Below are 14,035 nucleotides of genomic sequence, written 5' to 3'. Positions count from 1 at the left end.
AAGAAGGAATTTTTGGTGGCTTGTTTTGTTTTTTTTCCCTGCAAACATCAAAATCATTCTCATCATTGTACACTATAATTTTTTTACTATATATTTTACATAGTTCTTATTTTACTAAAAGCCTCCTGGGCAGGCACAGCTGTTTTTACATTGGTGTAATTACAGTAAATCAGTGACACAGGGTAACGGAATGAAACCTGGGAAATGAAATTTAAGTGATTTGTCAAAATCATCTGTCTAAATATGCCAGTATTATTTCTATTTCCATACCTCAGTCACCGCTCTGCTAAGGCAAGGCAGCAGCAAGGGACAGAAGGTATTTGCTTCATGACTGTTCCAAGCTGCTGAGCTGATAGCTCCAGCTCAGCCCTCAACAATTTCCTGGCAGTCAGGCAATGACAGTTTTAAAGACAGTGGTTACTTACAGTCTAGAAGGAATTTCCTGCATGAATTGCATAATACCAGTTTACATACAAGTATCTTTGGTGTCTGTAATGAGAAACTTCAAGTCTTCAGTTAGCATAAGGAAATGATTCACCTGAAATTTTACAGCAACTACTAGAAAGACCCTTACAGAAAGTATTGAAGGGAGGGGAACCATGTTGTGAAGTTTGAATTGCAAAATACTGTTTGGTATAGATACAAACATCACTGTGACTTCCTTTGAAGCTTATTGTTAGAATTGGAGCTACTGGTTAAGGTTGAGTGAAGAAAATCACCTGTTTAATTGCTTGAGTAGCACTAGATCTTCTCACATATAATTACAGTGAGCAAGTTTTTAGCTTCTCCTGAAGGAAACTTTATGCTAAAGACATGACCAAAAATATATGTAAAAGTAACTTGACTGAACAAAGCCTTTGCTAACATGTGGTATTTAAGTTACAGCTTGAAATACTAATACTCAAACAGAAAAATATGGAAACTGTGCTTACAGATAAACAGAATTAGTCTTTCAGACCAACAGGACAAACACTGAACAGGTATTTCTGTAGTCTGATTTCCATATACAAGGATTCTTCACTTCCTGTGAAGAGCATTAAAGATTCTACTTGCAGGAAGTTTAGAGGCAAAGAGTCTCCTGTATGGGTAGGGGGGAGCTATCAAACAATTTAACAGTCTCTGTATTTTTTATACCATACGTACTTTTCTGTACTGGTAAGCCTAGAAAAGCTTTCCCTTTCTCAGTTATATGAAGGGATACACTATATTTGATATTCAAACATTTGCATACACTCCTCTTGCATGTTTTATTTGAGGCACTAACATTGCAACTAACATGAAATTCTTACCACTGGCTACATAACTGCTTTTGTGACATGACCTGTTAGATTCCTAAACTCTGTGGCTTTTCTCACAAAAAAAACCCCAGTCTGAATAATATCAGCATTTTAATAAGATGAGTCCTGTAGGATGCCTTTCCTAGGCATATGCACACCAGGTCCCCATATTAAGCCAGCTGTACTGAAGTATTTTATTGTTGCTAATTCTGTAATGTTATCTTATCTCCATTCTCTTTTTTTAAACAGCCAACTCAAACTGAAGTGCTAATAATCACAAGCAAGCTCACTGTAACTTCTACCTACATTAGAGGAGCAAGGGCATAGTTAAAATTTTCTAAGGGTTAGCTAAACATTAATAATTTGTGCAGTGAAGCTTCACTATTGGTGTTCTGCTGTGCTGAGCAGGTACTAAGAGGTTTCAGTATTTGAAGGAATGTTCCTTTGTTGATTAAAGAACATTTGACTAATACAAGCAGGAGAAAACCCCTTCAATCAGTATGAAAAATTTATTTTTAAGCATTCAGCTCAAATACATGTGATCAAATCTCTTTGACCATAGAAAATCAGAACATTCCAAGATATACTTTATGCCAAGTTTTAGCCCACAGAGGATTTTCATAGTTAAACTTGAAACCCCTAGAAAACATTTTAAGTACTGACACCACTAACAGGTGGTATGTACAGTGCCCTAAAGAGGATTAAAAGCAAGTATAGTATTCTATAGAAATGGCACCCTTAGCTTTACATTACAGAAAGTTAAGTCAATTTAATGATGAAATAGTCAATCACAAGTTTATTACAAGTTTACTTACTGTATGAGCGCTGTTAACAGTCTTGTTTATATGTCTGTGTTCCTTATTACTAGCCAAGACCTTTCAAGTCTTGTGTAAAATGGCTTGAAGTGGTTCTCCAGTTGAGTTCCCTAAACACTGTCCATCTCCTTGATTCCTGTCCCCAGGCTACTGGAAAACACCAGAAAACTCAGCAGATACAAGTGGCCACACCAGCTAACAGCATGAGCTGAAGAGCAGCACAACAACGATCCTGGAAGTGGTTCTGTAAAACCCACACTAGATAGTAGTTTGTAATACTAATTTTAAGTTGAACCTGTGTTGAGTAGGTACAATGTAGAGATCTTGAACCGGTCTGCCCAAGGCACCACAATTAGCTGGTTGAAGCTGAAGCTCAGCATGTGACATTTTCAGAACTGCTGCCACCCTCAGCCTCCAGTTCCAGCAGCCAGGACAGGGGTTTTTTCGCTACTCCACAGAATCTCTTGTACAGGATGTTTTGACAAATGAACTGGCAAAACAACACTATCCTGCAGTCTAAGAGGGAAGGTATGGCAGAATTAGCAAGATAAATACACAGCTGCCACCTTCCCCTCTTCCTCAGGCAAATTTAGCCAACTCTGAAGAATGTTAATAAAAATGCTAATGCTTAAAAAGGCAAAGTGTGTCACCAGAGACATCAGAATTCACAAATTACTTAAGATTCTTCTGGAGAACCGAGTTAAGAATGCACCTAATGACAACTATTGCATTTTTCTCTTTGGCTTTCAAATCCACATTATTAATAGTTTATCCTCAGCAGACGGCCTCAGCAATGGACATGCCAGTTTGTGGAAATAAGTCACTTTTCAGCAGGTGACAAGTCCAGGTTTCTAAACGTGCTGATCTTGAGGGCTGCTGTGTTTCTGACTATGACCCTGTTGACTTCAAAGCCAAAATCCACTGTATCCTGCAAAAAATGTTTCCTCATAAATGGCAGAGTTGTGCATGGATGTGAAATGAAGAATCCATGCAAAATACGGCTGCAATTCAGCTTGTTTTTAAAATTAATTCAAAGTTGCATCCTCAGGTCGGCTAAGAAACTAATGAGACAGTTGACAAAGCATTTCATGCCATTTTTTTTACCTGAACTGAAGCCAGAAAGATGAAGGAAACTAAGCTACAGGACTAGTGGCAGCTTCTCCTTATTCCCAGGGAAATGCTGAAAGCATGCATACTGACAACATCATTAAGGAAGTACGTGTCAATGTATAGTCTTTAGCTTTTATCCTTTATTACGTACACAGCAAAGAAGGCAGCATTAGACACACGCACAGTGTGTTACATCCATTCCATCCACAGCGCACACACATACACACAGCCTTAAAAAAAATGTCTGCGATAAGGAACATCTTATAAAGGTTGTGATCTTTATCTCTGAGCCCCTGAGCTTTTTCTTAGAGTTAGGTGAAAAGGCAATGAACAAGTCTTTCCTTGCTCTGTAAGTGCTTTGTGCAACAATGTCCATAGAGGTCATAAACAAGTCTTTTTGGGAGGAGCAACATGAGTGTTTTTCTCCCATGTTCTCAGTCTCTTATCGCCATTTTTGCACGAAATAGTTTCCAGTTATGTTTAGTCATCATACTCAGCTAATATAGCTCTTGTTCCTGTGATTAAAATTAGGATCGGTTCTGCAGATCACCAGCGAAATGCAATCCCCCCTCTTTCTCTCAAGAGATGTCATCTCGGTGATACTGTGGGACTAGAGAAGTTACCAGAATTCCGTGGGGACTGAAGAGGCACGGATGGAGAACTGGGAGAGAGTTTTCTCGGGCTGCATAGGTCACCATTGTGCAACTTCCACAGAAGTTCCTCATTTTCCATTGACAGGCGTTTGTTTACTTTTGATTCTTTCTCTAGCGACTCCTGTAAGACGGCTTGCTCCGTAGAAAGTTGCCTGCAAAAGTAAGATTTACATCAGAACATGGAACCTAAGACAGAGACTACAGCACTGAGCTTAATTGTTAAAGAAAGGTTTGAAATTACGTAAACCCCTGCTTGGCTTACAACTACGCTGAATTACAGAGGATTTAGCATGTTCTCATTCTTGCTGGACTTGAGCTGGTAGCTTTCAGAAAGCAGGAGAAAGTACCAATAAGAAACACTCCTAAAGACCAGGAAAAGCATCTGAAAAGTGAGACTTGTCCTGTTTACAGTGATAGATGCTTTAAATGGCCACGCTGCAGCCTTTGGGTCCTGTTGCAGGCTCAGCTCGACATAGAAGCTGCATTTCTGTACTCTTCTTCAGACCACAAGAGTCTGCCCATCCATTTGGGCAATAGCTGAAGCTAGGAGAACCTCAGACCCATTTTATTCATGCTAAAAATTGCTATTATTGCTAAATAAAACACTTGTCTTTCCACTGAACTAAACTGGGCACAAATCACTCAACTGAAGTGGTTAATAGTAAAGCCAGGTTTAGCTCACAAACCACTAATACTTAAAAAGCCAATCTATGATGATATTTCTGAGTTGTTTTTTCTTTCCTGAAATACTGTTTTGGAGCACTGAAGATCATACTGCACCTTTTTACCCCCTTATGATCTGTTCCTGTTCTTGTACATAGAAAATTCTGTGTAAATATTAGTGACTCGGATGTTGAAGTACTGTCTAAGAGAACATGACCCTTTCTTCCCCACTTGGATCTCTACAAATGTGTATTTCTTTCTTGTCACAGGAACACCCTCCCCTGCTTCATCAGAACATCTAAGAGTCCATAGATATTTTTCACCTTGAAAGCTCCATGTGTTTGTCCATCCGAGCTTTTAATTCTTCATTTTCTTGCTGAACCTTCTTTAATTTTTCCATTAAGATTGTGTTGTTCTCCAGCTTAGAGAAAAAGGTCACAGTTTAAAATAAAACCCACACATGCACTCAAGATGCTGACTGTGCTATCACAGACTTTCATAATCTGGAGTTTGCAGACCTTGTTACAGTAAGTGCAAAAATCTGGAGCAATGTGAGACTGACCTGCTATCATGGCTTACTGCTCTCTAACAAATAGATCCTACTGACCTCATCCTTGTGTAACGGCGGCATTTTGCCACTTGTGCTGATTAGATGCCAACAAATGAGGACTGGATAAGGGAACTACTGGTTAGCCAGCATGTTCTAGTAACTTCTGCCAGTGACAGGCAGCAGTTTTAGAACCTATCTGTTGCAGACAGAGGACTGTCTAGAAATAACATGCTAATGTGACAAATTCAAGCGCTCCCCTGCATGAACAGCTCTCCCCGCTGCTCTCCCAATTCCCCTTCATTGTTGCAGGATGCTCTCAAAAGTCAAGGAAAAACTGATTAAATGTTGGGATGGGCTAAGGGCTCCTATACTAAAGCCAATGTCTGTCAGAAAAGGTGAAGGTTTACTAGTAATTTACTAGTAACTGTAGACCCGGGTAGCATATGATGCTGTACAATACTGAACATCTGACATGAATGTTTTCCTTTGGATCCAAACCTCTCTCTATACTTCCTCATTAAAATCTTGCTTAAGCAAGTATTACAACAGTGTTCAAAGGTCCCACCCAGGGTAAGTACCCTGTTCTGCCACAAATAAGAGCAAATAAAGTAATTATGAGTTTTGTCCCCAAAATTGCCTTTTCCTGTGGAATTATGCAGAGATCAGGAGCAAATCACACAGCTAAACAAGTAGCTTAAAGATAACAGCTAAAATGGTTGACCTAAGCTAATCAACTCTAGACAAAAAGATATATTCCATTTTTTATTTGATATGTTCTTGTTTAATTAGGATCATTACCACGTTTTTCTGACAGTGCAATCTATCTTCCATAACACTCATGCAAACGTAGCAGGTAAGGATTTGTCCCTTGTGGGAGGAGGGGAAGAGGAAAGGAAATGTGGAAAAGGCCCCTGGATAATCCTGTACTAACTTAGCAATAGTTTGTGTAAACCAGTAGTTGTCTTAAGAGGTTAAAAGGTCATTTACAGCATCTGGTGATTCTCCGCCCCTCTTTATGTTACAGCCTGATGCTGATATAACTGGATCTACACTGTGAGCATGTCCCAGTATAATTTCATGTTTCCTTTTAAACAACAGAAATTAATCCTTGCACATAAGCCTGACCAGCCCGAGTTCATTGTCAGAACGACTCAGAGACACGGTCTGAACCTGCCAGACCCCAAGGAAAACTCACCAGTTTTTCCATTTTCATTAACTTCACATCCTGCTGATGGAGTTTCTCATTCTTGATCTCCAGCACCGCTTTCAGACTTTCCAGCTCCTGTTCCAGATACATAATCTGCGGGTTTTTCTGAAAGATCAACAGTTTGCTTAGTACCCTGAATTTCAGGAACAATTTAACTGTTCTCTGCTACTTAGAAAGAGCAAGAAAATAAATATGGTAACACCAGTTAGCTTCTTTTAAGTGAAGTCAAGTCAAACCATTTAGAATAAAAAAATCTGCTACCACTTTCTCCCAGTTTTGTTTGTCCTTCAGTGTAGGTGGACAGTTGCAGTTTTCTTTAGAAGCTGCTCAGAAAACACCTTATGCACAAACTTGAAAAACCCTTGCGAGTCCGAGGAAAACACTAAAGCTGTCACAGCAAAACTTGTTTTCCAGGAGTGCCCAAAGGCTCCCTCTAAGGCTAGGAGTTCCAAAATTTATTTCATATTACTCATAACCCATCCCAAGAGGTAATTAAAGTAAACATCTGAAGAGTTTTCAGGTGCTGGAGTAGTTTAAAACCACCAAAAATGTAAAGCTATGAACTTGATTGTAGCTGATTTTCCCTGTTTTGAGTCTGAAGGTAGCTGGTTCATAAGCAGAAACTGAAACTTTTCATTGTTACATTTTTCTTAAAGCCTAGCACAGCAATTGCACATAACAATCGTGCACTGCTCTACGTCCATGACTTATCTACCATACAGCATGTATGCAGGTTTGTGGGGCACAGAGCCAGCACATTCCACAGGTAACAAGGGCCTCATCACCTCCGCGTTTCCTTCTCCCCCACCTGTTTTTAAGGACTGTGGCTTTAGTGATTCTTGTTTAATTTCTACTTTTGAACAGAGGTCCATGTGAGGGTGGGCTGTGCTGCACCACCTCAGGGGAGGAGGCAATTTGAACTTCCTGCTTTTTGTGGCTTTACAAGGAATCTAAGAGCTAGAGAGGAAAATGCTCCTGGAAAGTTTAAATGCAGCTTATAGTATGTTCAAAATGTCTGTTTTTTTTTTTTTCTCTCCTCTGCCCCAGTGGTCTTAAAAATGTCTCTGAAGTTAAATCTGAGCTACCACGTTATCTACTCATAGGAGAACACAGAGACAGACAAAGAGATGAAAGGCCTACATAAGATTTTAGTAAGAAAGCTGGGAATAGCAAGTGAAACTAAGTAATAGTGGAAGGATTGAAAATACACCTCTGTCTTCAACAGGCTTCTGGGAACTCTGATCGTACAGAATTTGTGTTTAGTACAGAAGAATAGAGTGGGTCAGATTGGTATTCTTCCACAGAGAAGCCTCAAGCTTCTGTCTTATGCTGTCAGGATGCAGAGTGCATTTGCAGCTGTGTAAAGGCACTTGACTATTGCTCCTGTAAATTAAACAACGTCTGAGCACACCTATGGAATACAGCTCCAACTCCCAAATGCAGCATTAAATACGTTCTCTTTTTGTTATCATCTTTCCCAACTACAGCAACATGCCGTGGTTGCAGATTCTTCTTGCGGCAGCTCTGTCCTGCCACTAGAATAAGCAGTAAGAGGAAAAATAAAAAAGAAATTCCAGTGAAAACTAGGGCAACTTCTACTAGAAGCATCTTAAGTGAGTTTTTAAGTGTGGAATTTCTCTTCATGGGATATGTGATACTGGTGGTATTCCAGGTATTTTCAGGTAACTGGAAAAATAAGTGTTTGTGTCTCATCCTCCCAGCACATGAAAGACCCTCTCAGAGCACATTTCTTATCCCAGGAGCATCCCAGAGAACAGCAGCCTTCAGAGGAAAGGCAGGATAAAATAAACGTTTACGTGAAGGATAAATCAGCAACAAGTTTGAATGGATGTTTGAATAAATGCATTAAAGACTCAAGGACAAGAAGGGAGTTTTGTAGAAGTGATGTAAGCCCACACTGAGCATTCAGAGCATTTATCAACTGTCTAGAAGAAAGCTGTGGTACAACTTCTGTGTACATGTAGGTGTTCAATTTAACTTAGGCTATAACTTACACCATTTACTCAGACATTCAACAGCCTTATAGATTTATATTGGCAAGTTAATATGTGACACTGTAGCGCTTGAGAAAAACTTCTGGCAGACAAGCCATTTACATAAAATATTAAAAATTATGGGAACCCTATCAGGCTTGATTGCAAACCTTTCATACTATGCAATAAAATAAACCCAGGCTTATAAGATCTGCTCATCTGCATTACTTTTGAAGACCAAGACTTACAAGACTGGCTCGCTCTTTGGCTATTTGTTTTTGCTCTTCTAATTTCAACTTCTCACTGAGAGAGTCGTTTTCACATTTTAATTCATCGATTTTTTTCTGAAATAAAAAAATATGGTATAGTTATGCCAAGAATTCAGCACACATCTCCAAACTGCCTTTTAAGTTTTAGACTGTTGCAATGACCCCAACCCTTAACAAACCTCTAGCAATTCTTGCTTCTCTTTAAAGGAATCTTCAAGCGACTTCCTTTCAGATTCATGAGCACTCTTGAGCTCTGCAACAAATTATTATGGCAGATTTTTAATACTGCATAAAACACGAAAATTCTTTTTGAAAAACAGCAGTATGAAAAGCCAGCCAATACTCACGTGCACAGGTGCGGAGTCAACATCATCATGGAAAGAACATTTATCATCCACTGATCTAAAGCATGCACAAACTGTTCAAAATTTATATGTTTTTTTCCTTCCCTCCTCTGCCCTGATGGTCTTAAAAATGCCTCTGAAGTAAAATCTGAGCCACCACATTATCTACTCATAGTAGATAATTTTTGCTGCTTCAGATTTGCCAACTGTCCCCTCACATATCCATTTCGGTAGTTGACAGTGTGTCAGTTTTGACAGCATTGATCTGCATGCAATGAATGGATGAATTGAACACAAGCTACATCTGACAAAAGCTGAGTTTCTGAAGGGAAACCTAGCAAAAACTAAAATTGCGTCTTCCACAAACTTCTAGAAAAACATTTCCTTCCCTACTTTGGAGATGCCACACAGAGGAGTTTGCTCTGATAGCAGTGGAAGCGCCACCAGTTTTAATGACACAAAAGTACCACTGGAAACTTGGCTATCAAGTGGAGTTGGAGGGAGGACAGAAATCATCACCACTTACATCAGTTAAATACAATGCCATTTAAAACTGAGCACACTCACCGTCCCCTTCCTGAAAAACAACCTCTGCCTCAGGATACTGTAAGCACTGTATAATATACTGTAAGTAGTGTCTAATATTTCTCAACATTCCCATGTCACTCTGGAAAGCACACAACCTTGCTTTTCCTCAAGTTCAGCTTCAAGGTGCTCCTTACAAAACTAGCAGGGTGGGAGCAATTACTCATTACCTTGAGATTTTGAGGGCAGACTGCAATTCAGACATCTTTTACTGAAAGAAAAAGACATCTCCCCTCTGAAAATGTTTCAGAAGTTTCATTCAACTACAATGGGATCATGGTTATTTCTGTACGTAAAATTAGACTTGTTCGATTCCAAAAGGCAGAATTCAGCTGTTTTTAAGGATAAAGGACAACCAAGAACAATGAAGCGGACGTGTTGATGAAAAAGCTTGAATATTGTTGTTTGTGACTAGCAGTACAACAGCATGTTTACTTGAATACTAAATACTTGCCTGAAAAAGAGGATTCATACTTCTTTGTCAGCTCCTCTACTTTTTCTGAGTGGCTGTTTTCAAGTTCCAGCTTAAAGTTTTCATGTGTGATATTTAAGTTGTCCACCTGCAATATGACAACATGATTTTTTCCCCTCCCGACCAGTGTCAACCCTTGTTTAAGTACTGTTCCAATGGCTTTATGCAGTACGTTGCGTACATTTTAAATGGTCAAGGTAGCGCTTAACAGATGGTCACAGGAGAAGCTATGCCACATACAACACTCAATAGATGAGGACGATGCCTTGCAGTTTACCACTACCAACAGGATGGCGTATGCATCTGTCACACACATGGAAAGTCACAGGCCAGGTTTCTCTAATTCTTAAAACTCAAGCTGCCTCAAATATCCAGTCGAGCTCTAGAAGTCATTGAAGTTTGCAGAACAAAAGGAATCTCCACCATGTTTAAACACAAGCTTAAGATCTGGACAGCTTTGCGTAGTCATACGTTTTATAGTTGCAACAAAGTGGAGTTTCACATTAGATAAAATAACTCCATTATTAGCAAAATCCAGGATTCTCTGAAGGCTCATTTGCAGCAGACAGCAACTGCTAGAGAACATTTCTACTTCAAATGTTACAAACCTGCTCCTGGAGTTGCGCTTTGTATTTTTCAGCTTCTTCAATGCAGATACTTTGGAGTTTCTCACATTCTGCAGTGTAAAACTGTTTAAGCCTCTCCTCCAGCTCAGCTAAATCATTGTGATGTTGCTGGTTTAACTTCTGCAAAAACCCTTCATAAGCAACTCGCAGTTCATTCCTGTCTCTCTCCAATTTCTCACAAGCTGCAGAAGTAGTTACTGAAGATGTCAACAGAAAAAAAAAAAAAAGAAAAAAGAAATTGGATCAAGGTCAATGCTAATTTCACCATCTTTATTACAAGTATTAAATATAGTGAACAGTCGGCACAGCAACACGGTTATACAAAGACAAATACAATTTATCCATTAAATGAATGCTACCTCCAAGGATACATGAAAAGATCTTTGCAAAATATTAAATTCATTGTTTCTTATGCTGAGAATTAATTGAATCTAGTTAAGCCAGGAACCCATGTAGAAAGCATAAATGTGAGTTTGTCATGACATAGAAGAATGAATGTCTCACAAGAGACACTTGAGTGCTCCAATAAAAAAATTAATTGGATTTGCTACTTCACCTAATTTGATCCCATTTCAGTAGCGTATTTGTGAGAGTACTTCACTTTTTGATATATAAACCACTTAGCTAAATTTGAAAGTCTCCATATCCTGATGACCATCCATTCAACATGTTATACTCAGAAACACAACAGAGAAGCAATTCTAGCCTGACACAGACTGCCTGATACAGAGCGATACTGAACTGCCAATCTGAAACATACCGCTAAATATGCATATGCTCGAGATATTTAAATATGCAAGATACACAATAGTTTCAGGCAGAAAATGCAGAGTATTAAAAAAACAGAAAGAAATGCTGTGTAATTCTCTTTATATTTTTATTAACACAAGTCAGCTAAGAAGACTGCCTAGGTTTGTCTCCCCGTATTTACAGCTGATAAAATGGCAAAACAAAAGTTAGTAACTCATACGTTTTGAGTTTGAAATGCAGCATTCCCAGTTCCAGACAGAAGGGCTGAATAGGAGGAGTCATTTTCCCACTGTTAATACAACTGGAGTGAGCGCCTCAGGCAGTTCCAGCTGCACCCCAAGCCTGGGAGCAAGGGGAAACGGGATGTCTAACACAAGCCCGTGCTCACTGACCTTAAGCCAAACTGCTTCCACGCAGACCCTAGTGCTTCAGTTTAAAACAAATTAGTCAGATGGGTGTCCGCTTAAGAGAGAAATGTTAACTAAAACGTTAACTTGATCTTCAATCACATACAGAAGTCATACATACAGACAATTTATAGCAGCTTAGCACGCCGCCCAAACACTATAAATACAAAGTTTATATAAAAGCATGGAAAGATTCAGGGATTTTAGTACAGGAATTTCTCACCACAGCTGTGTTTGAACCTTAAGATACATAAATTACAGTATCTTCAAGGAGCAGTTCCCAAAGCAGAACTGGGCTTGGCTCTGGGGAGAGCAGCCTGCCCCGGCACAGAGCCTCATGTTACACTTGTGTCTGATTCCCTCTGTGCTACAGCTCATCAAGAGCAAGTAACTTGATGAATGATACTTGCACTTGATTTTAAGGAAACTGTAAAGAAGTCCTGGCCCTGCTGCCGTCACTTAAAACCTGCAGTTGAACTAGAACACGTAAGTGAGTGAGCTGTACTGCGTGGAAATCAATCTGCATGTGTGTCTACCTGGATTAGTTCTAACAGCAGGCTTAGCTCTGCGCTAGGTCTATGTGAAAGATCTGCTGATCAGGACAAATTTGAGCCAAGCTGTTCATCCCATGCCTGGCAACAATGCAACTAAAGGCTCAGCTGAAACATACCACAACATTCTCTGCCACCCAAGCAGATTTCACAGTTTTCTATACTTTCTATACCACCAAGACAGACTGTTTTTTCCCTATCTTTATTAATTCCACAAACTTCTACTATAACTGCTCTCTTTAGGAAAAAAAAAAAAAATGGAAAAAAATAGCAAACTTTTATCACATCACATTGGCATAATATTATTGAATATATACTCATATTGTCATGCTTTGGAGAAGAAGAAACATTAAAGTTATGCGATATTATTTTATAATGCATAGAACCAGGCAGGGAGCCAAACCGAGACATTACACAGCCAACCACATGCAGAATGGATCTGACCATCTATAGCAGAGTAAGAGGGTTATAGCTGAGAGGCAGGTGAGTTACACACCTCATGTGAGATCACTGTAGCAAAGTTCTCCAAGTGATCCCTCTCCTTTAAAACCAGAGGAAGACGCAAACATTCAGTTCTTTATTTGTAAGGCCAGAGCTATTCATTTGCCTACATTTAGCTAAAAGAATGTGCTGCTCATCATTGTCTTATCTTTAAGCGTCAGCACACAGAACTTCAGATGATGCAAAACACTTCAGAAAAAAGCAAACAGCAAACCACACCTTTGTCAAAGAAAACAGACACCTCAGTTCTTGTTCAGCCAGTTTGCAATTCAGATTTATGAGAAGACTAATGTTACAAAGGGAAACAAAAACTTTAAAAACTTGCACTGGTAGTTGAATGTTGTGTTACCTTTAAGGTAACATCTGGCCTCAGCAAAGGTGGAGGCTGCAATGCTTCCTTGCAATTCACAAGCCTGACTTGAATCCTTGCCATCCAAACCAGAAGCAGAACCACCACACCACCAGTGAACTTCCAGAATCATGGTGGTGCAAGAAACTGCATGTGGGATGTTTCAGCAAAAGCACTGACTGAACAATCGTCATTCTGAAATTATGCTAAGTCCTGTAAACCCAAATTTGTCCCCCTACTCGAGATTCAAGTGTCTGTAGCAGGTATTTTGCACAGCCCTATCCATCTCCAGACTGAATAATCTAATTTATGACTGTCCACTGCCTAGTTTTAAGAAAAGGACAAGCCATGAAGAAGGCAACTAATTCCTTAGAAGAGAAATTTCTAAACAAAACTCAAACACAAAATCTCTGTTCTAACTTCTCATCCACCTCAGAGACACGTGAAGAGCATGCTTCTGTACATGACTACTGTGCATTCCTTCCCTTCTTAAAGTGCATCCCTTCACAATTCCACATCATTATGTCACGCACTACAACAGACCACAGACCTTGAGCAAGAAAAACAACAGGAGAAAAATGGTCCAACAGAATTTGAGAGAAAAATCAAGCCACAGAGGTGAAAAAAATGCTATCCATTTTTTCATTAAGTTTAGTGTTATAATACAGATGAGATAAACAGTTTAAAGCTTTAAGGACAGAGTGTACAGAATGGTGTGCTTGGCAACCAGAAACAAGATTCACTTCCTTAATCAAATAGCAAAGCCATTAATATTTTCCCCCCAATTGATTGTCCCAGTCTCTCCTCCCAGTCAAATAACACTGCCACTCCCTGGATTATTACGACAGGGAGCAAGATCAATCTGGATTTTTAGGCTCCTTAACACTTGTTTATTATAAACGAAGAGCCTGG

General features: G+C 39.4%; 1 protein-coding gene across 7 annotated transcripts in view; it reads right to left on the bottom strand.

Moving 5' to 3' along the window:
• Positions 1 to 3,322: 3,322 nt before the first annotated feature.
• Positions 3,323 to 14,035, bottom strand: part of MTUS1 (microtubule associated scaffold protein 1) — a 120,551-nt gene continuing 109,838 nt past the window's right edge. For all 7 annotated transcript variants that reach the window (XM_082050403.1, XM_082050405.1, XM_082050406.1 and 4 more), the window contains 7 exons: positions 10,548 to 10,762; positions 9,922 to 10,027; positions 8,718 to 8,791; positions 8,518 to 8,613; positions 6,264 to 6,380; positions 4,842 to 4,939; positions 3,323 to 4,007 (listed from right to left, as the gene is read on the bottom strand). In XM_082050403.1, coding sequence (XP_081906529.1) covers positions 3,791 to 4,007; positions 4,842 to 4,939; positions 6,264 to 6,380; positions 8,518 to 8,613; positions 8,718 to 8,791; positions 9,922 to 10,027; positions 10,548 to 10,762 — 923 coding nt within the window. In that variant the 3' untranslated portion in view covers positions 3,323 to 3,790. The remainder of the gene's footprint in view (positions 4,008 to 4,841; positions 4,940 to 6,263; positions 6,381 to 8,517; positions 8,614 to 8,717; positions 8,792 to 9,921; positions 10,028 to 10,547; positions 10,763 to 14,035) is intronic.

Source organism: Streptopelia decaocto, assembly GCF_964273445.1.
Source record: "Streptopelia decaocto genome assembly, chromosome: 4".
Taxonomy (NCBI): domain Eukaryota; kingdom Metazoa; phylum Chordata; class Aves; order Columbiformes; family Columbidae; genus Streptopelia; species Streptopelia decaocto.
Note: the sequence above shows the minus strand (reverse complement) of the source record. Positions and strands in the feature narration are given on the sequence as shown.